The sequence below is a fragment of the Mugil cephalus genome, chromosome 9 (genome assembly GCF_022458985.1).
Source record: "Mugil cephalus isolate CIBA_MC_2020 chromosome 9, CIBA_Mcephalus_1.1, whole genome shotgun sequence".
Classification (NCBI taxonomy): domain Eukaryota; kingdom Metazoa; phylum Chordata; class Actinopteri; order Mugiliformes; family Mugilidae; genus Mugil; species Mugil cephalus.
Genome location: NC_061778.1, coordinates 18,766,861 through 18,790,871, shown reverse-complemented (window position 1 = coordinate 18,790,871; position 24,011 = coordinate 18,766,861). Strand labels below are relative to the sequence as shown.

Below are 24,011 nucleotides of genomic sequence, written 5' to 3'. Positions count from 1 at the left end.
AACCTGCCAGGCGAATGGATTACAACCTAACAGAGAGGACGTGTGTGTGCCAGCGTTTGATTCAATCTTTAACAGCTGCTTGACAGACGAACGACCTGCACGTTACTACAAACACGTAGCAAAAACTATAGGGACAACGACTGACTAAGTCCGCTTCTTTAAACTTTAAGCTACTGCATGATCACTGCTGTACAGAGGTGTCATGGAAGCAGATGCTGTAACAGTATATAACTTCTATTTATCAGGGTTAGGGTTAGGGTAGTAGGAAAGAACTTAAACAATAATTAAATATCAATGTGCGTATTTGTTTCTCAATAAAGTTTAAAGTCCATAAAATGGTCCGATTTACGAAACATGATATAATAAAGTAGATGGAAGTTTAATTGAGCTATCCAAACCCTATTGAACTTGAAAATTAGACTAAGATTGGAATTCTAATTGAGAAGGTTTGAATAATTGTGACGCGTGCTAATCAGGACTGAATGCTTTGAATTATAAAACACAGACGGTGCAGCTGTGAAATAGAGAAATGGGCATAAAACCTCAAAGTTCTTTCAAAACACACCAAAATGCAGAAGTGGTATAAAAAGCAACCTACAGCATAATACTGTTTTAGGTTTTGGTCATTTATTGCAGTCACTGCACACGCACCAAAATATCACATGACAGCAGCTCTGAGACACAGCCACTCTTGTCACTGTTGCATAACAGTTTCTGCAGTTAGTATAGTATATCACAGCTTTCTTTACATTGGAAAATGCAAAAGACAGATAATCACTGCCTGAGGAATTTCCTGTTCTATATTGTTTATAGAGTCAAGGGTTAATGTCACCTGTGCACAGGAATTCTCCAGTGTGAGGCCATGCTTGGCAGTAACGCAAATCAATGAGCAGAGCTCAGTAATGGCAGAGTTGGACTTTAATACAATGATACTTGTACATATACATAATAAAGTATCTAGATTAGTGATAGTAACTCACTACATCAATCAAAAATAAATATACCCACTTGGCAACTATATCAATGGCAGTAATACAAACCTATTTTGCGTTACACCAAGAACTCGACTTATAACACCATGAGGGCCATCCATGAAACTATATGTCCATCAGGAAGTAGCATCTTGATTTTATTTTAATGGAATAGACCTTTTTATAGCAGTGTTGAGTACAGCAGGGTGGCGCTCTGAAGCCACATCAGTCCATCTATTTGTACCAGAGTTGAATCCAGAACAACAGGAGAACGATGGAGAACTTGATGTTACTTTGAGGACTCGAGGATGAAACGAACTTTTTTAGTAGGATTAACTGACAGCTATGCTTCAAGTCTGTGGTATAGTAAGCGATCATGGTGAGCAGATTTTCTGGTAGATGCACGCTAGGTAACGCTACTACGCCGCTGTACTAAATGTGTACTGGGGAAGGACGGGCAGTGTGAAGCTGTGTGGGGACAGGGCTCAGGGCGGTCTTATGTTCACACCAAATGATCTCTGTCACACATGGACTCAGATTTCAAACGGCTCGCTGAATGACACACTTTCCCTCTCAGACCACTCATAACAAGCTGACAGCTGGATTCTGACTAGCTTTTTGAGCAGGGAGACGCTGCTAAATATAGAAAAAGCTCAGAAAGTGAGATTTTCATCCCATGTCCCCTTTAAAGGTACGAGGCCATCGTTAATAGACAGCTTTCACTGCGGTGACAAGTCAAGCAGTCTGCTGTAGGAAGAGATGGTCATTAATGGCCTTCTTCTGTAAGGATTGTATTGACATATGCATTCATCCCGAACCATCCAGTATAGGATGCACGTTAGTAGACTTTCTTTGTGAGGTACGTTTTTTTTATCCAAACTACTACTACTACTACTGTCAGAAGACGTTTATTTATCCACTCACTCACATAGACTGGAAAGCGAGTTCCTCTCCCTGCAGACTTGGCTGTGCCAAAGCAATAATAATAATGATAATAATAATATGTGGGCATTTATCAGCGTGGATACGCAACCATACTCAGCGTAGGAAATTAAGTGACTCGAGCATATGGTTGAAGTGCTTGGGGTTGGGCTGTGTTTTGGTCAGCCAGCTGCTTTACAAATGAGGGCAAGCAACAGTTCTTATAGAACGGGAAAAAGAGCCCTTGTACTCACTCGCAAGAGACAAGGTATTATTGGTTACCATTCGACCTCTGGTTAGCACAGCGGCGCTGGTATTAAACTGAACAGAAGAGACAAAATAGACAGTCGTATATGCTATACGTCCCTGCATAAAAAAAGACCCTAGAACCAAACATCGTGTATTTAATTGTACTGTATCACTGTGATGGGACCAGACCTTTATTCAAGCACTGTGCACTTCACACTGAATCGACACTCGGGTCAGTGCAGGATGATGGATGAGTCATGCTTTGTGACTTTACCCTGTCATCTTCTACCAAATTTACCAGTTGGTTCCCCTCAAACAAGTTTTTCTTTTATGGGGAAGGCAGCAGTGATAGGGGACATGCTTTGAAAGAGTGAAACTAGGACGTCAGTGACCGAAAGAGTCGCCTGCACAATTATAGTCCAAAGACGCTTTTGGCCTTGTTGTGTCTGACAAAGCGTTACCAAAACTGGCCTGCTCCTAGGATTCCTTTTTTCCTTTTTTCTCCAAAGACTAAATCTCTAAATGTTTCAGCTTTTCAAACCAGAGCAGCGAGAGAACACGGCTCAAACGCAAAAATAACAGCCTTTAAAAGTCTCTTGAGAACCACACTCTTGTTCTGAGGAAAGTCTCTATTCTGACACAATCCCCAACACTAAGAGTGTGTGTGTGTCCATACCGTAGTTACAAATTCCTATGCGAAGTTATGACGCTGGCAGAGGCGGCGAGATGTTAACACTGGCTAATCTCTGTAAGTCAATGCGCTGCCGCTATAGGATGCGAAACAGCGAGAAGTGTTCACAGTCATATCTGCATGTGTGTCACATTGAACACAGACAAACTGCATCTACACCAAGGTGCTTCCAAGGTTGTGGGTCATTAGATTGTGCGCGTATGGAATTATCCGTCTTATCATAGCTTGTGTGGTTCAAACTGCAGAACAAACAAGGTCAGAAAATGTATCAGACAGTTGCTGCTTTAGCAGAACGCGAGTGTGAGTGTGTGTGTGTGTGTGTGTGTGTGTGTCCCACGTGGCTGTCGATCTGTCACAGCTCCCACATGCTCCAGGCTGGTGCAGTGCACCGTAGCACTGCCCTGCGGCACTTTATAAAAGCCAGACCCCAACAGGCTTCCCCCCCTTTGCTTTTTTTCCCCCTACATCCCTCACTAGAGAGGAAGGGGGAGGACATATGGAAGGATGGTTGGGGGGGCCGGGGGGGTTGCAGAACTGCCAAGGCTTAGGCCAACTTATTAGAGGGAGATCGATGTGTGTGAGCTCTCAAGAAGGGCAGCGAGGTTTGGGAACGCAAGCCAGCGAGCGCAGGGATGGAAGAGTGAGGGGGCTGGGGGGAGTGAAGGGGAGCTAAACTAAAAATAACATCTATTGATTCAACTTCAACATGAATACGGCGGAAAAAATAAATACGTGCCCGTCTCGGAGCTCAATCAAGCGTCCCTGAGGCCCAGTCGGTCTTTTCCCACACACAGGTCATACACATGGCATGTGTTCTGTAATATTACACACCGTATCTGGCGCGCACACACACACACACACACACACAGAAAATGGGTAGTTATCACTGCAGAAAAACAGTTGAACACATCTGGGACCTATGCAAATGAAGAGATGCTGCAGATTCCTCCCGCCTACGTAGCTTTCAGTCTGAAAACAGAAGACCCGAGTTTATACAAACTTCCTGTACATTGCACGAAGCAACCGACATGTAACAGATATCAGCCGACTGAGCCATACGTCCAACCAGAAAGAGTGGAGGGGTGGCAATTTAAGACGCTTCCTACACTCCCAGAGCTGAACAAACGCGCCCAGCGGAGGGAGCGGTGTCGTAGGGGACCGGCTATGGGAGAACGAGCACAGCTGAAGGTGCCATGCTTACAGAAAAATCTAACACCCACCTGTGGTAAAAATAAAACGGGCCGACATTTCTGCTACGGTGCGAGCACATAGAGAGACGGGAACAAGAAGTGCAGAGCAGAGCCCGGTGGACATGAGGACTCTTGTCTTCACAGAGACAGCAGGGTCTGGGACTCTGAGCAGCTTGACACTGGTTCCTATTAACGTCACACGTCAGCTGTATCCTACTCAGTATGGTTCATGTCAGTCACTACAGAAGGAGCTGTGAGAATGCAACGAGTAGCCATATGATACAATAACAGATTTGTAATTTAAAGGGAGAAAGGGATATAATACATGAGAATATACAGAAAAGGAGACGGAGAAAAATCTGTCCTTACTCTTCTTGTCCGTGTCACTCACCCTCACCTTTTCAATCACTGTCCTTTGTTAAACGTCTTTGCCCGGTCGCCCTTGGGTGGCATCAAGTGGCACTGGAGTCCCACCATCACAATGGCCTACAGTGTCCCTCAATGCGCCCTCTCCCGTGTGAAACCGACCAGAGTGCGTTACATCAGCCCGCTCGCTGCCCTGCAGGTGTCATCTCAAAACCCGTGAGTGCTCACAGACTTCCTCAGTGCCAGCGTGACTGGCCGGTCCTCCTCCTCTTATGCACTCCGGTTCCCTGGAGAGCAGGGCATAAGAGGAGGATGGATGACCTCACTCGCAGATGTTGAATGAAGAGGAGAGGGTGACGCAGCATTCGGGCCGCAAACAAATGTGCACGGACCAAGAAGATTCCCAGACATCCAGGATCACTTAACGACGTTTCACCACTCATCCAAGTAGCTTCCTCAGTGGTGGGGAGGCTTTATTGGAAACATCTGTGGGTGTTGCACATAGACGGTAGAAATATGGACAACGTGTCCCCACTTCCTTGCATCGGTCAAACTGATGCAATTTTCCCGGGAATACCGGCAGCAGCATCTTGGGAGTTTGAAGCCAGAGTCTGTGTAGCGCAGTACGAGAATGCATTTTTATGTTTTAGTTCGTCCCAAGTCCCATCCACTAACATGGAGGGGGGTGGAGGCTATGACCTATACTGCAGCCAGCCACCAGGGGGAGCTCTATTTGCTTTGGCTCCACTTTTGAGAAGCTGTTCCGGCGTCCGTCTTTACGCAGCCTGTGCTGTTGCCTGTGTGAAACTCACGAGACCAGGGTCTGTCTATGACCATATATTCACCTGCAATTGGAGGATTTTGTTTTTGATCCTGTTTTTTTCTCTCCAACCAATGGTCACTTCAGTGACCTGAGACTCCAGTCTCAAGATGTGAATGTTAAGATGTTAAGACCATGTTGTAAATTTATGGCATCCATTTACAGCGCACAATCATGCTAATCCCATGCAAATGTGTTAAAATTTCACCAAGCGGTGTCCCCAGGTATAAGTGAATTTCGGATGCAAACTGTACCAAGAACTGTTCATAAAATGTCTCAACTATATTTCAGGTCAATATATTTGCATTCAAAGCACGCCCAGCCTCCCATTTAACTTCATTAAGACTCCAAACTCGAACGAGTTAACAAAATACCAAGTTGGGTCAAAAGTTGTTGCACTGAAATTTCAGACGTAGGTATTTCCCCACAATAATGCACAAATAATCATCCAAGCAAGAGATGTCCTGCTGGCCACAGACCACAAAACACAATAGAGAGAAAACATCCATCCATCTAAAAAAAACGATTTAAGTCGGAGAGAAGGATTTAGGATTAGAACATTTTGAAGGAGAAAAGATGCTATAGTAGCAGCTGTTGATATTCCGGGAGAGGTTTCCCACTCGGTATGCCTTCCACAGGGCCAGGCTGTGTGAAGCAGCCGGCATCAGATGAAAGAAACAGGCCGAAAGACTTGAACTTTCTGAGTTTAAATATTCTGGTAAGGCTTCACAAGACACCGTTGGATGCGCGATAAGAGAGTTGAGGGAGTGAACTGGAGAGGCAGACCTGAGACACCGTGCGACTGTGAGGATACAAACACACACATTTTAGATTTGCAGCACCGATTTGAATGCCAAACAAGGCATCACTTGGAACTCTTTGACTGTCTGATCCTTAAAGCCAAATCCACTGAGTATAGACGTGTGAACGCATCGTCCTTTGTGTAGCTGAGCCAAAAAGGTCAGAGATGGGTACTGTGCGGTGACATCAGCGCCAGACATAACAAGACTTTGTTGCCAGTGTCTGCTACTCTGCACACTATAGTTGTGATCACAAGTCAGATATCATGACAGTATGGAGGTTTTCAGTCATCCAGGTTGTGGAGTATATGAAGGAAACAGGAGTTTCCTTCAAGATGTTTTGTCACTCATCCAATTAACACCTGAATCTGACCCTAGTCATTTGAACTGAAGAAGCCATTGAGTGGTGGCTTCGTTTTAGCTTTGTTTTTAGATCCCAGTATTTCTCCATATACAGTCCAGACCAGTGTGCTGTTCAATTTTTTCTTAAAGTCAACTGTTCCGTGACGAAAGTTAAGACAACACAGACAGACAGCCGCTGATGACGTCACCAGTGAAAACACGGGAGAAGGCAGCACGCTGCAGCAATGAAATCTATATTCTTGACTTCACTGCGTATGTTGAGAACAGACGTCTCATGCGCTACACGCTGTGAGCTGCAGATATCTATAGCCTGTATAAAAACAGGCAACTCCCGTGCGCCGTGTTTGTGTGAATCCTTCTCCCTCAACAGCAGCTAAAGGTCTGATACCATTGACAATGAAATTCAAGAGCCGATTGTTGACTTGCAGCCTCCTCCTCTCTGTTATCGTAGGATATGAGCCTTTCCTCAGTAGTATATTTGTGGTATTTCAGGACTGGCTTACATATTTTGCATGCCACACTAGAATGGGCTTAATCTTCACCCACTGGGCTGCTCATCCGTCTTCCCCGAGGGGTCCACGTTGTTGCCGTCACATGATCAGTGACTGGTTGACCTGATACTTAAAGCATCATGGCGCAGCAGTGGAGTCGACAAACTGACAAGTCGCCTTGTCTGCAACAACCCTTAGTTCTGACCTAAGACGGATTCTGCTAAATCCAAGCAAAACATGGCAAGAGTGGATCTGGTAGAAAAATCAATACAAGCACAGAGCTCATCCAAATGAATATATTTGCCTACGGAATGCTAATATAAAACACACGAAAGGTTTCTTTTGTCTTTTCGTTACTTCCATGCACAACACGGGTGGCTGGCGAGAGCCCTTCTGACGATAAGATTGCAAATGTCTGATTTGTTTGGTTATGTTAAAGGTCAACTCAGTTCTGTAATCAGCTACAGGTTTATTGTTAAATCAATATTGGGCTGCAAAATATCTGAAAGAAAAAAGAAAGAGTGAATAATGGAGCTTGTGCTGCAAAAACACCAAATAATCATCATCAGTCACCAACCGCACAATCACGGACAACATAAAACTTCAAAAAGTTTTATGTTAAAAGTGTACGTTAATCAACAAAGTGATTATGTGACTGATCGTTTTAAGGATTCAGTCATATTTAAGACTGTTAGCGACTAAAATAAAGCTGGTAAAATAATTAAAAAAAAAAAAAAAAAAACAAGAATCGTGTAATCCCGCTACATTTTCAGCTGGCATTAGTGGTGACAAAAGAGCATTTTTAATACGATATTGATCACCAAGGATTTTCAAGAAGTCTGATGTTGCAAGTCGAAAATAAAAACATTTTGCTGGGAGTCTTTTCTCTGCTTTTCCTATCTCCACTGTCCCTGTCAAAATAAAAGCACAAAAGGCCAGAAATATATAACATATGCTGCACAGTCAAACAGGGGAACGTAAGGTCACGGGTTAAATAAATACATATTCTCAAACCCAGTAATTGGCCGCTTCATCTGCTGTTCACAGAGACAAAGAGCAGCGATGAACCGAAAGGTCCTTTTAATATAATTATTCCTTAAGCACCTCCACCCTCATCTGTCATAAAAATCATTTATCGGGCGAGAACTCCCCCCTTGTTCTTCTCCCAGATACACCTTTTAGCTTGTAAAATGTCAGATTAAGTCTACAGCTAATTTTCAACATTTCACTGGGCTCTTCTTCTTTCACTATCTTCTGCCACCTCACGTCCTCTCTTCCCCATACTCCAGGCTGTAAAATTGACATCAACCTAGATACCCTACAGTCCCATAATGCATCCACGAGAGAAGAGAATTACCATGAGTGGGGATCCACAACTGTATCTTTTGTAGAAGCCTATTCGACTCTTGTGACTTATAAGAGAGGCATGGCATTAGATTTTGTCCATGTATCTCCCTTCTGTCCCTCTGAAAATTATCTTTTTATGACTGTGAATTAAAGTAACGAGCAAATGCATCTTGAAATTGTATGTAGTGAGTTATCCCAGGGATGCTTTTATCTTGTTTCTCAAAAAACACAACACCACTGATATTCTAGTCCATTTCATTATGGGCCATGTATCGACTAATGCAAAAATAATAATCGCAATTGGATAGTAGTACAACCAACCACAGCAGCAAAGGAAGTTAGTTAATCATACGTCCTTTACAGTTATTTATAGATAGTCGATAGTCGTGACTATGTTTCTGTACTAGAGAAATCTATGCTAACCCTAACCCTAAACCCAACCACAACCCCAACCCTAACCCTAACATCAGATTGACTACAATAACTATAGTTGTGGAGTCAGAACGCAACTTTGTCACTTTTGACTCAACTCGCGCAAACCGTTTTCTGTAAAGCTCTCTGAACTCGTTCTAGCCAAGGGTCACGCATCAACCGGCCCTTTGCCACACAGTGAATTCAATTAAAAGTAAATCCGCAAGCCGTCATGAGCACTGTCATAAAACACAGTGGCACGCTACGGCTAAACAATAGACAGAGGACGCAGCTGTGGAACTCGTGATTGCTTACTTACGGACAGACAGAAAAAATGGAAAAGATGCAAAAGGCGGCAGATCTGCGGTTCGAGCTTCACTGTTTTATGGGATAAAATGTGAAAATTAGCATTAGCTTCTAAACTGCTACATTTACTGATTTGCGAAAAAAGAAAACGTCAAATTGGCATGCGGATAAAAGTTAGGCTGCAAAATGCTAATCTCACGCGACCAATATACACTCGAAATGCTTTTAGCAAAGTCATTACGATACGAAAACAAAAAACAGGGTTTACAGTTTGGTGAACTTAAAGCGAGCGGAAAAGAAAAATTATGGAGAAGGGAAGAGAGGGAAGTGAGTGACAAACTAGAAAAAGAGGGAAAGCGAGGAAGAGACTGCTACAGAACCGACCAGTTAACAACCCAGTCACACACTAGCGCCGCAACCGGGACCCCGCGGGCAACCCTTCAAACAAAGCGGAGGAGCGTGTGTGTGTTTAATGTGCGTCTTTGAGGCTCATATGTTGCGCGGTTCCAGCATTATGTCCGTAGCGTGCCCTCCTTTGTGTGTGTGCGTGCGTGCGTGCGTGCGTGCGTGCGTGCGCATGTGCGGGAAGACGAATCGTATGTTGTGGCGAGAGTGCAGAGGGGCGTTCAAAGGCAGGCGCTCATTCTCCGAGGGGGGAAAGAATGTTGCGGAATCTGTTTGCAGAAGAGGAAAACAACACAAACACAAACTCTGTAGGAGGGACTTGAAAAAAAAAAAAATTACACTGGCCGCTAGAAAAAGTAGAGAGTGAAGGAGTCGCGCCCACATCCCGAAACTGAAAGTAGGTGCCGGAGCGAGTCCCAAAACCACAAAAAGATAGAAGTTAAATACCACAGCGGAGTCGCGCCCCATTGTAATGTGAGGCTAAATTCAGCAGGAGCATCAGTGTAAGCTTTTATATATATATACATATATATATACCAAGATATTATAAGAAAGAAAGAAAAACAAAGAAATTAAGGAGGAATTCTCAAAGCTGCTGTTTCTAAGGATTAGTCTGAAACAAATATGTTGGCATCCATTAGTAGTAATGGGGCAGGCTAACAAATGCTATGTGATTTTGAACAAGAAGGCGCTTGGTCAGGGAATGAGGAGTCTGGTTGATATTTTTGATACATACTTGTGTTTCCTTACTGCTCAACTTTAAAAGACTACCTACCTTCATTTAAACTGCACCTCGGAATGCGTTGCCGGTCGCACCACGTGCAATATGCTTTGCTTTGTGCAGGTCAAGTGTTAGAACAAGTGTTTGGACTGTTCCAAAAGTTTGTTAAATAAGCCGGACATCACAAGATATACACACTGTTCTCAAATATTTATCACTTCATATCACATCGGTCCTAATCTAAAACCAACACAAGCTGCTAGACATTGTGCCTTGCGGTCTCTCACATACCCACATCCTGTTTCTACACCTGATGTGCACTAGCCAAGCACAGCCAGCCTAAAACCTAATCGAAACAAGAGTCTGCTGGGACGACATTTGGATCTCATTATGGGGTGGTCCAACAAATATAGAGGGGGACAAAAACTGGGCATGTGTTGGATCCTTCACTCTCTTGTAAACAATTTCAACTCTGTGATGCTCAGGTCACATGTATGACAATGTCACTGTTGCACATCCAAACATTTCGATCGACCCGGCAGATCTTTGCCAAAGCACCATCAGTTCCCAATGGAGAGACTCCAGACTGAAGTTGGTCTGATTTCCAGGTTATGTCTAAACACAAAGCTACAAGTTCTAAGTGTTGAGAGCAAGTCAGAACTTGATCTCTTTGTCTCGATTACCCTCCACCAGGCCATTTTGGCACACAGTATTTGCACAGGGTTTTTGGGACAAAGGTTTTTTGGGACATAAACAGAGAGAAAGACAGAAGAGAAATGCCCACATCACCGTCATCTAATCAGCAAGTCCAGACGAGTCACGCTGGACACTGAGTCACACTGAGTTTCAAACAATTCAGACACAGATAAGGGTCTGGCCTTGTGCAGTCTGGGCAAAGTTTGTGACGTGCGTTTGTGTTTGTGAGCAGGTGAGACGATTGCAAAAACAAGATAGGTGAGACGTTGGAAAAGAGAAAGGGCACTGCAGACATGAGAGGAAAACTTCACATTTACATAAAACCCAGAAAGGCATGAGTGCGAGAGATGGAAATGCGAGGATGAAGAGCGGCGAGGAGGGTGTTTGGAATTAACCTGCCATGCTCTGATTGGTTGCTGATGGCTGTGCCGCATTAGCACCGCTCTTAATCGTAGCGCTGCGATGAGCAGCAGGAGTCATTATGGCCGCGCTCAGTCAGGGTAGACAGAAACAGGTGGGATGTGCACAGCGTGTGAGGGTCGACGTGCTATGAGCGTACATCACGGCGTGTACGCAAAAGGCCAAGTGCCTATTAGAGGGGTAAAATGTCTGCGGCTTACAAGCACATGTTTGTGTGCTAGCCGGTGTAGCGGCAGGGCGCTGCACCGCCTGCAGATAACTGGCGTTCGGCGCTTCAAAGCGCCTTCCATCTCGCCTCGCGACCTGTCAGCGCGGGGACTGCTGCGCCTCGTCTGACGAATGCGCCGCCGATCGACTTTATCGGAGGCTAAACACTGCCAAGCGTCTGTTTAATTACACTCCACTGATGGTAAACCAACAGCAATTAGGAGGCATGCCCTCGGAGGGGGGAGCTCCTGTAGTTCTGGGGTGGTGAACTGAGGACAAAGCTGGAGAACGTGGACAGAACAGCGACTCCAAAAGACAAGAGCAATGTCTGAAAACCCACTTTGCCCCTCCAAGAAGTCATTTTAGATTTAAGTCCACTGGGATGTAGACACTTTTTGGACGCATATATTGTATTGGAGGTAAGAGTGAGATGAACACAACTGAGTGTGGGATGTATTCTGGGTCTACGTTTTATTCTGGGACTTCACTTGTGTGTCTTTGGATAGATCAAAAACCAATAAACTGAAATTAAATCACTAACAACACTAACCCTCTATGCTGCCCGTCACATCCGATTTATCAAAAACTGATAATATAGGCTGCAGGGGCTGGACGAATTTAATCTCTATGTGTGTGCGGAGACATTGTTGTTTGTCTTTTCACAGAACATACAGTATTGTTTTTTGGAAGATTTGTATGAACTAAGAAGCGTCATCAGCATAGTCTGATATTTTCTTCCACGATTAGGTGATGGCCACACTGAAAGAGTCATATCGTTGCCTGGCTTCACAATGACACAGGTCGTAACAGAGCATAACCGCCAACGACTAACGAGTGTCACCACACTTCACACAGTTTAGCATTCATTGGTATGTCTTCCATATGGTTTTGTGCAGCCCGTCTCTTTATTCGGTGGTTTTTAAATCCTACCAGATTTCAGGCCTGACAGAGATCGCAGGTTTGGAGCTTCTTTTATGTTTTGGATTTCCCTCACACGCCCGACCGCACCAAGGTTTTTTTTTTTTTTTTTTTTCTTAAGAGAGATGGAAGGAAATAGCCTGTAGTTTTTGTGACTGGATTGGGGCAACGCTTGAGGGGCACGGTCAGTCAGCAGTGGTGGTATGTTCCAGCAGCGATGCTGGGAAGATCAAACCACGAATGCCGACAAGGTGCTGGTCTTTGAAATGTTAATATCAGTACTGGCCTAATAAAGTATTGGTCTGAATAAAAGCAGTGTCTATTATTTCTAATATGAATGAAGCCAATGCTGGAATGATGAAAGCTCCTGCCAGAGCCCTGGTGGGTCTGTATATGAAATTCCAGATTGCTCATCGACGCAATTTAAATTTGTAATCCCACGGGGATAGAGTGGCACAATAAAACAGAACAAATAACACGACAAGACAATGACCAACAATGAAAATGTATTGTTATATGTATATATCTATAAATCACCTCATTCAGATTGAATGTTCCGTATAGTTTCAGGCCTTTTCTGCAGCTGGCCCTAATGGCCCCCCTTAACTCACCATTATTGATTACTGAGCTTTCTAATTATAAAAGGCAAGGGAAGCCACGAATTCACTGCCTTGTAAACAAGACGGTAGAGGCATGCTGCAGCTTTCTAAATCACACATCACTCAGACAAGACCAAGGGCTCGAACCTTTTTAACACCCAGGGTAAGTGTGACCGATCGTTCTCGCAGGCTGGATATTTATTTTTTTTTTTTTCGTGAGACAGGGTTGACACAAGACAGTCTTTATCAAAAAGATGTTTACGGTAAAAGCAGTTTGGGGCACGGAAAATCTCAAACACACACACACACACAGCTGATAGTGAACTGAACATCCGCTGATGTGTCAACTTAGAGCTTGTTGTTTTAACACAGCGTCACCTTGGCTGCATTGGTTCACACCGTCCACTCGTTCGACCCGGCTGAGTTCATACAGACAAAGGAACCGTGTGCTTCCTCATGTCAAAATTAGCTCTGGGAGAAGACCAGAGACAACGTGACAGCTGAGAGGAAGATTTCAGTGACTCAGTCAAAGGCACAGGTTTGCTTTGTTGTCTGTGTGGAGGGAGAGCAGGAGTACAAGAAGTGTGTACAAATGTTATTTCCTGCACATATAAGATCGAGTAGATAACTGTATGAAACTGGTTATTATGTCAACACAGTCACCAGTCATTTCCTTAGATCTCATATTAATAAGTCATTTAATCTCAGCTATCACTTAGGGCTGGGCGGTATGACAAGAACTGTATATCACAGTATTTTTTTTTTCATGCATAATCACGCATGAGAACATTTTCTACTGGTGTTGCCACTTTTTGGCACATGAACGTTACCCAGGGTAGAGACAGCGGCGCCACTTCCCTAAAAGAAAACGGCTTGGCCAGTAACACAGTGTAAAGAACCTTAACACAGCAGGCATGTTAAGACTTGGTGTAGGTTTAGGGCCGCTGTAAAAATACACTGACCAAAAAAAGTCGCCACCTGCCTCCTGTTGGATAATTACTGGAATTGAAGAGGTTTGTGGCCTTAAGAAAACCGCTAATCAGTGAGGCTAACCAGGAAAAAAGGCTCCAATTTGCTAGGGAGCCTAAAGATTGGACTCTGGAGCAATGGAAGAAGAGGCAGATGAAGTGATGCACCCATCATTCCTGGTTCCTACTGTACAAGTATGTGGAGGCAGTGCTATGATTTGGTGTTGCTGCAGTTGCTACGGTCATTATGCCCAAAAAATGAGGTCAGCTGACTACCTGAATATACTGAAGGACCAGGTTATTCCGTTGGTGGATTTCTTCTTCCCCGATGGTACGGCCATATTCTAAGATGACAATGCCAGGATCCTGGGGCTCAAATTGTTGAAGAGTGCTTCAGGGAGGATGGGACATCATTTTCAGACATGAATTGGCCACCACAGAGTCCAGACCTGAACCCCATTAAGAATCTTTGAGATGCACTGGAGAAGGCTTTGTGCAGTGGTCAGATTCTCTCATGATCAATACAAGATCTTGGTGGGAAATGAATGCAACGCTGGATGGACATAAACCTTGTGACAATATAGAAGCTTATCAAAGCAATGCCACAGCGAATGTGTGCTTTAAGCAAAGCTAAATATGGTCCAATGAAATGTGTGAGTGTGTGACCTTTTTTGCAGTATTTTGCAGTGCAAATACAAAAGATCTGACCCGAGAACTGATATCAATAAAAAGATAGAATTGAGTCATTCCTAGTGTCTGCTGTTTAGACTCTCACTCTCAGGAAGTGAAAGACACTCAGCCTGAACGACCTCCATCAGGAGGAAATCACAGCCCACAGTTTCAACAACAAAGTCAATTACTGCTGCTCTAAAAGCCTGACTGTTGTGATTCTGATAAATCAGGACCTCTCCCATCTGGACTTGGACAGGTAGTTTAAACCTTTGTTACCATCTGTGGGCTTCCTGCAGCTGCGGAAAAGGGAAGACGCGTTTTACTGCAGCCTCGACCTGCCTGGCACAATCAGAGCAAGTGTTAAACAGCAGAGAAAAGGGTGGTCCACAGAGAAGCTCATATAAATGGAAATGTCGCTGCATCGTGAACCTCAAGCTTTTCCACCGAGAATGTGGACGGGTAAATGCTCCTTGGCGGATGTTATTGGTGGAGACAGTTTTTGTGAAAATGTGGGGTTTTTTTTTGTGTGTGTAAAAGTTTTATTTTTGCCTCTTCTGCAGAGAGAGTCTGTATTGTCTTTGACAGCATGTTTTACCCTTTTAAGTATGGCTTTGTCCATAATCACAATTTCACCCTGTTTAAAATTGCAAGACATGCGCAGGTGTCAAGTTTTAGATGAAATGATGAGATGTAACTATCCGTTGGTGAATTGTCACTGTCTGTAGTGTGGGTGTCTTCATATTGAGACTGACAGCTTTGAGAGCTCGATTGAGGAGTCATTCATTGATGCACGTTTCTACACATTTTGAAGAGACAGTCAATATAATGAGTGAATGCATGAGCAAGGATGAGAAAACCCTTTTCAACAGACACTTGAACAGAAATGTTTGAGCTCCCCATATATACACTCGGTAGATGACGTAGCTACTAATGTGTGTTTGGGACTAGAAAAAAGAAAAAAGAGAAAAAAAAAGCCTAAATCTAAATAAAGACAATCCAATCCCATTTAGTCACGACCCATCCTCTGAGTCATTCAGCCACGATTAGCACATTACTAACGTGGGCTATTTACAGAGGAAATAATAACCGAATGCAATGAAACAGTCCACTAAAACAAATCAGAAATGGTCAGAGTTTTCGCCGTTATTCACCATCATATGACTCCCTCTGATCTTTGCCTTCATCTTTTGAGCCTTAAAAGGGGACATTTCTATAATCATATTTATCTGGCACTGGCAGTCAGCCCGGCCTCTCCTCGAAACAAGAAGCTTTAGCTCCTGGACGAGTTGCGTTCTGATTGGACGGCTTCTTCTCCCAGACCACACACAACGTGTGACTTTGACGAAAAGTTTATGCAGAAACAGGGTAAGAAAGGTGGTAATTCAACAGTGAGATAATTTTAAGAGGATGCAGCCTCGTAGTGTTACCATCGCTGCCAATTTTCCAAATAGATTTGACTGGGAATCACACTGATCTAAATTTAGATTTGGATTTGATTGGATTCGATAATCAGTTAATTTAGAGATATTTCAATTTGTGGTGTTTCCACAATATTGCAATATTGCACAATATGCCTTATGGTGCACTAAGCATTAAAGCTGTGAAAAAATTGATCAGACGATGTTAGGAATATGTATTGTCATAATAAAAGAAACATGATAGTGTTGATTCTTTTATTCAGACAAAGGGACAAATCCCTACGCCTCCACGAGGAATACTTTTTCATTATTGAAAGATGAAGAAGACAAAACGAAAGTTTTTTGAGCTAACAGAAACATGCGCCGGTACAACGCACACCAGTTAAAAAGTACTACAAATGAAAACGCAACCCAACCAATACCTGTCTCAGTTATTTTAAACTAATGCTCAATATCGTGACCTTCATTAAGATAAGATTCAGTGCAGGACTGTAAAACGGCAAAGTTTTCTCTGGTGTACCAAATGAACTGGCAAATGAGTGTACGTGGTTTGCATTCAGTATCTCGACTTGACTGCATCGGCCGTGCTCTGCTGAGGTCTAATCTATGAATCTGCACTGTTGAGGGTCATCACCGAGTCAACATCTATTCGCCTCTCTGTTTTCCATCTAATCCTTATTTGTTATGGACACAAGAGACAAAAGAAATAACTGTGTGGCGCTAATTAAGAGACATGCCTCAGGACTTTAAACTAGCTCAACTGTTCATCTATTGACCCATTGAGCTTATTCTCTCAGTCCCTCTCTCAATACAGCCACGATTAATCATCAGCAGGACCCCTGTCCGTCTGATCAATGCGTCTTAGAACAAAGAGCAAGTCGCACAAACACATTCCACCTTTGGTTCTTCCACCTAAAGGCACGGTCAACATTTACTCTGCCCTGTGAAGTGTTTGCCAAATTCACCGTTAGTATGACCAGCGCCTCATTAAGAGGCTCAACTCTTTTGCTTTTGTGAACACGTTTGGCTTCAAGATCCTTTTCCAACGTGACTGAGGAAATCCATCATGGCTGTTTGTCCAAAAAGTAAATAGAGTTAGATAGGTCATTGAAGCAATGAAACAAAAAAGAAACAAAAAAGAAAAAAAGAGCGAGGTTGATCATTTGTAACAGAGAGAGAAAACTTGTTGGAGGCGTTTGATGCTTATCTGAGACTCGAGCCAGCCCACGTTATGCAAACAGCTCTTTCTCCACTCATTTAAAAGCGGGGTCAAGGAGCTGTTGACCTGTCTCGCAAAATAAAAAAATAAAAAGGACAACTTTACTCGCGGGGCGCAATAAAGCCGAGCGCGACTAAAGGGGAAATTTCCAGTACTGATGGCCAGAAGGAGGCTTCAAAAGGACGCGGCCCTGGCTGCAAAACGCCTAATAATCTACCGGGATCACACGAACGACGCGGGGTTACAAACGACCCTGTGTCGCAGCAAGACAAACGACCACAACACTCGCACCAAGACAAACTCAGAAATACGCACTTCTAAATTATTAAGTGTCCATACTCCAGTCAGCGATGTCAGAAAAATGTCTGACCTCAGCTTCCTCTCCTCTCCTCTCCTCTCCCATAAAATAGCTTGTACCAATGGCTAAACTCAAGTCAGCGGTTATGTCATTACAAATAAAAAAAAAAAAAAAAAGAACGCACTAGAACATTGTTCCATAAATAGCAACAGGGAATGAAGGACATGAAATTAAATGTTTTACAGCTTCTAAGTGTCACTATGAAGATATCGGTTATCCTTTGACAACGTGTTGTCTGGCTGCCTTATCTCGCTCCGTACGACTATTATCTGAGTCGCTGTACATCCTGCGCACACACTCAAAACATAAAACAGCCCCACCAGCACGGGCTCCGGAACAGCGGATCACGAGCCTATAAACCGATCAGCCACAACATTAAAGCCACCGACAGGAGAAGTAAACAACATTGACCGTCTCGTGATAACTCGGTGTTCTTTCGGATCTTTTGGACCCGGCATTCATGTACCAGCCAAGGCACCCCCAACCCCATAGCAATGACACGGACACACACAAAACACTTCAGGAACAACTCAAAAAAAAAAAAAAGGTGAACAACAGCACAAGGTGTTGACCTGGCCTCCAAAATCACTATATCCCAAACTGATCAAGTGTCTGTTGGATGCACTGGATGTGATCGTGGACTTTTGAAACATGGGATATTCCTTCTCCATCGTCATAATAGCCAAATAAAATTTAAAAATCATATAATTAGTCACCCCCTGCCTGTACTGTTTTAACTCCAGCTTGAAACCCCCGTCATGGTGACATCCACCGTGCAGCTAAAGAAGAAATTAGCATTCCTCGCGGCAGCGTTACTCATGAGGACTAAAATCTGATCTACATGTGTAAAACCAGTGATGTGGCCCCCTTAAACGCGTCACCATTAACCACCATTGTGACTATTCCGTCAATTATTACACACGCACATTGGTTTGCAGTTAAACTGGAGCGTACTGACACGCATCGCTCCTTTTTATTGCGTACTTAAACTCCCGCCACACTTCATAAAACATTCTAAATATTGGCTTCTCCCTTCTGATCGGGTCACGATTCACGCCGTTCTTCAACACTAAACACAACTTTTGGCCGTTTTCCACGAATACTGCACATAACTACAACTTATTTGAATGATAAAAAAAAAAAAGTTAAATAATTAATGATCCCGATCGTTTGATTTAAGACGTGTTAGAGTAATGCGTGGTTGCCTACGGCATGGCTGTTGGAAGGCCAGAAATAATACGTTTAGAAGAAAGCAGTGACCTGCTGACGATGAGCAACAACAGTGTGCACACTTGAGCAGTCTTTACAAAAAAAACTAACATGCAGTATATACACTATAGAAATACAGACACGGAAATGTTGACTATATGACTGTGTCGCCACGATCAGTCCGTTACAGGGCTGGATATCACTACTGATTTCCTGAATCGATTTGATTTTGATTCACGGGGTCACTTTGAGATTCAAAAGCAATTCGACAGAGTTAGAGTTCCTGTCGTGTTTTGAATCTCTGTCACACACATAGACTCATGTGGGCCCTGTGTTCTGAAAAACTTCTTTAAATTATAATGACTACGTGTAGTGTTCCATGTCCTATTTAAAACCAAGACCTACAAAAGTGGACACAGCAGCACAGACGCTAAGGATGGTGATCTCAACACAGATAAGCCACCGGCTTTCTGGCCTCCAAATAAGGAAAGAGCGTAAGACTCTAGAGCAGATGCTAAATGCTAGGAAGGCAACAGTGCGTTTGCAAGTTGTAAGCAATTTCTTTATGAGTTTATAGACCTGCAAAACTAAAGAACACAAGTTTCCATCAAGATCATGCTCCAAGTGGGTGTGAGCAACCTTTTGCAAATAAATAAATAAATCGGCCGCATTTCCGCGTACAATCCCCACCAGCCATTAATGTTAATTAATGGCAATAAACAACATTTTTCTGTCTAAAAATTCGATATTGATGAATGGTATCATTAGGTGAGAGTAAATGTTTAATGGTCTCTTCATTCGCACGTTTAATGTTAAAATACGGTATCATGAGTTTGAATAAACAGTTAGTGGTGGAAATTATGTTGAAGTTGAAGTTATGTTAACTTATGGATAAACAGCAGCCTGAGTGCATCAGAAAGCACAAAGTGATTTGTCTGACATGACCTAAAATCAGCCTCACAGACGTATAAATCAGCGTACTGTTAACGGACAGTATGCTGAGGCTGCTTTCGCTTTCCAAGCGCTGCGTACTCGCGGCCCTGCCAGCGTTCCCGCACAGCCAGCCTTTCAGCCTCTCACAGCCAAACTACACTGGCCTCTTTGAGCATCCACTGCCCACAACAAAACCCACACAACCGCCGTGGCTGCCAATATCGCACAAAGACACCATGTTACTACAACCCACGGCGAGGAGATGGGGGGGGCAGAGAGAGAACTCATTTACGTTAAAAGAGGTTATTCTCACGCTGCAGCTATTTTCGCTTGATTCCGTTTGGACGCCTGTGCCCCTGTAACAATCATCCAAGCACGGCAGCGTGAGCCGAGATTAACTGAAAAGGTGACTGTGGATGGATTTTTTTTTTTTTTTTTTTTTTTTTCCTCCTTTCAGAGAACCGGAGGGCCGAGCACGAGACCCTGCCAGGGTGACAGAGCGTCCAGCGCTGAATCAGCGGGTCGCTAGTTGTGTAATCGCGCAAACACACAGATTAACAGCACACAGAGAAGAGGGAAGGAGAGAAGTGTGCATGTGTGTGTATGTGTGTGAGAGAGAGAGAGGTGGTGGTGGTGGTGGTGGGGTGGGGGGGGCTCTTTACAAAGAAACTTTTTCAAGAAAAGGAAACAGAGGCCCAGAGAAGTGTTACAGTTGTGGCTCTTCTTAATTTAAAGCCTCGATGCCACTGAATGGGTCCAGCCGGCCTATAAAACCGCTCTCTTCAAACGGCAGATTGTTTAGGCCTGACAGAAGTTTTGTCAGGAAAAGTTCAACTAGACACTTTACACACATGCCCAGCCTGTTTCGTCCAAACCCCACCCTTAATCACTCCGAGGGCCGCGCTGCAAATATGTCCAGGGAGATCTAGAAACCTCTGCAGGTCTTGCAGCAAATGCTGAATCCGTTTGAGGGGCTTGTGACATGAAAATGCGTGACAGCCCCCTGGTGTATAAACTACGTCCGATACCAATGACTGAAACTGTATCTATAAAGCTTTGGAGCCCCTAACACACAATCACCGCCCTCACCTGTGGATCGCACTGGCAGGAACAACGCTGGACGCCTGCACTGCTGTCAGCTACACCTCATCCTACGGCACATTATCCACTTAATATGCACACAGCAGCTTTCCTCTGCAACAATCAAGGGATTTACAGCCGAATTTGGCCTACACATACTGTAACCCCCGTGAGAACTGCACTGTACCAGGCTGATTAGAAGAATTACCAAGTTATGTCCCTGGACAGCTGATTGCTGACCAAAACTCCATTCAAAAATCTGTTAACAGATTCATTTGCTCACTGAACAGCACATGCATCTTGCAAAGTGCCTTTGCAAATCGTATTTACTCAAACGGACCTATGCAAAGCACCACGCAGTTTAGTTTGTAATAGTTTATTATTTGATGAAACTGTTAAAACTGATAAAACCATAACACTGCTCACTTCTGTCGACCACTGTTGACTAAGACTGTGTGCAGAAAACGGTAAGAAAAAAAAATGATATTTTCAAACCTAAAATTAAAGTTTCAAGAAATGTATTGTATGCCGAATTTATCAGCACGTTTTAAAAAAAAATCAATACAGTCGTAATTGATTCTAATATAGCTACTTGGGGAAATATACGCTGCTTTACTGGGATGTTCAATTGTTATACATGGAGTCCGGTGGAAACACTCGCCACTCAAAGGGGGCACGACTGCGTGCACAGACAAATCCAGATGTTTTGACAATAAGCACCTGTGCTGCTGTGAAGCTTCGGGTCAAAAAAAAAAGAACTTTCTTTGTGGCGTTTAACGATTTGCAAACGTGTCCTCAGCTGCTTATGTCAGCCTCGCAGGAATAACAAGAATACAAAGGGACAATTAAGGACTTAGGGACACATAATCCACACACGGCGGCTTCCGACACCGCAAACCTCGGCCACATTCAAGTGAGAGCGCCGGAGGTTGAACCGCGTTTAAACTTCGCTCATCTCTACCTGAGCTTTGGTTGAAGACAAACACCCCGGTGGAGTTTTCTCGCGTCACACGGGTACAATCTCCCAATCGGCGTGCACACATTACACTTCAGCTCATTCATTTCATTCATGACATAACTTTTGAGCAGCTCGCTCACGGAGCTCGCTATCGTTAGCTAACGTTACCAGATGTGTACGTTGCAGCCAGGTGGCGTTAGATTGAACTCGGCTTCAACTCACTTTCCACGTAAGAGCAGTGGACGCATTGTCAGAACTGGGAACAACACTCGGAGAGGCAACAAGTGAAACTCACCAGAGTTTGCTCATACTGCAGCGCCCGCTGGTCTGACCCGTCCCCTGCCATGGCTCTGCTCCGTCTCCAGCCGGCGACTGGGTGAAGGATTTTCAGCTCAGAAGTCAGAGGGAACCGACAGCGATATGTCTCTGGGTGTGTGTGTATGCAGTGATTAAAGCATTGGACTGGCTATAGTTTCTGTTAAGGAGTCCACTAAGAGAACTCCAACTAAAGAGTGCGTCCCGATTACAGCAAGTTCCTTCATTTTATAGCCTCAAGTCTCCAGCAAGTAGTACACAGTGAGGCGGGACTAGTGAAGGTTGAAGTCGAATAGACCCTCCCACCAGGAACTGGTGTCAATCAAACCAATAGGAACTCAATATGAAGTGTCTGGGTCGTTTAAGGTTGACCGTGAATAATAATCTCACATTTAAATTTTTTACAGTTTTGACATATTAACTATAACTAAGATATACTAAAGGGGAACTTCGTGGTGAATTACTTGTGTTCAGGTGCAGTGATTTTGCCCTATCTCTTAGCCGACTTCACCGATCAACCACAACATTATGACAGGAGAAGTTCTGCTGGAGGACTTGTCAACCTGGTATTTGTGTGGATGTGACATGTACCGCCCACCTAGACCAGACCAGACACCCCCACCCCACAGCGATGACACTCTTTGATGGCAGCAGCCATCCCCAGCAGGATGCAGTCTGACACAAACAAGCACACACACAAAACCGTTTAGGAACAACTCAAAAATCATCAAGAACAGCACAAGGCGTTGACCTGGCCTCCAAATTCACCAGATGTGTGGGATGCATGGGAACATTGAATCTCCCCCTCTCACCAGGAACTAGTGTCAGTCAAACCAGGAGGAACCCACTGTCTTAGTCATTTAAGGTTGAACGTGAATATTTTTTGACATATAACTAGAGGGAAACCTAAAATTTACTGAAAGGGAATTTTATAGTGAGCTACTTGTGTCCAGGTGGACTGATCTTGCCCTCTACCTGTGGATGGCAAAGAGTCTTTAGTTATTGTTCGCCTATCAACCACAACATTATGACCACTGACATGAGAAGTAAATCACATTCATCATCTCGTGGTGATTCAGTGTTCTGTTGGGAAACTTATGAACTTGGCGTTCGTGTGGATGTGACATTTTGTGACGTGTATCAGCCACCTAGACCAGACCAAGCACCCCCACTCCTTGATGACAGCAGTCTCCAGTAGGAAGCAGCCTGATACAGGAACAACTCAAAAAAACATGAAAAACAGCACAAGGTGTTGACCTGCCCTCCAAATTCCCTGGATCCCAAAATGATCAAGTATCTAGGGGATGCACTGGAACGTTAAACTGACCATCCCTCCAGAAACTTGAGCCAATCACGAGGAGGAACTCACTGTCTGGTCATTTAAGGATTATGGTATATGCTAGTCTCACATTTAAGTTTTGGCAGTTTACTGCATAAAGCAAAGAGAAAAGCAAAGAATGTTTTCCGGTTAAAGTAAGATCCTTCATAGATTCAAGTCTCCAGCACGTAGTGGCTATTGAGGCGGGACTAGTGAAGGTTGAAGTTGGATTGAGCCTCCCACCAAGAACTTAACAATTGTAACAATTGAACTAGAAGGAACTCACTGGCTGGATCATGTAATGTTGATCGTAAATGTCAATTACACCCATGAAGTCGTGGCTGCTTTCGACACAGGTGCTCTGACCACAGTATGACAGTATGAACATTATTTAGTTTATATTATTAATCAGGCAATCCGACACATGATATTAACGGTGTTTATTAGATTACTGTATGTGATAAACACATTTCTAAAAGAAAAAATAATATGCGTAAGAGACTCATATTTGTTTAATTCTTGTGATCCAGCACAAAACATTCAACTAAACTGTTAATTGGTATTGTTGATCATTTAGGCATCTTTTTTTTTTTCTGATTTCAGACACTGTTAAACGAGTGCTATAGGATAAATGAATGTGTTACTCTTTTATGCCTCAACCACTTTATCAA

At 43.7% G+C, this 24,011-nt stretch overlaps 1 protein-coding gene across 3 annotated transcripts in view; it reads right to left on the bottom strand.

Moving 5' to 3' along the window:
- clcn2c (chloride channel 2c) overlaps positions 1–22,275 on the bottom strand; it is a 143,377-nt gene extending 121,102 nt beyond the window's left edge. For 2 of the 3 annotated variants that reach the window (XM_047594208.1, XM_047594210.1), the window contains exon 1: positions 22,003–22,274. In XM_047594208.1, coding sequence (XP_047450164.1) covers positions 22,003–22,053 — 51 coding nt within the window. In that variant the 5' untranslated portion in view covers positions 22,054–22,274. Of the gene's footprint in view, positions 1–22,002 lie in introns of all 3 variants that reach the window. The other variant, XM_047594209.1, reaches the window with a different exon arrangement.
- Between the last annotated feature and the right edge of the window lie 1,736 nt (positions 22,276–24,011).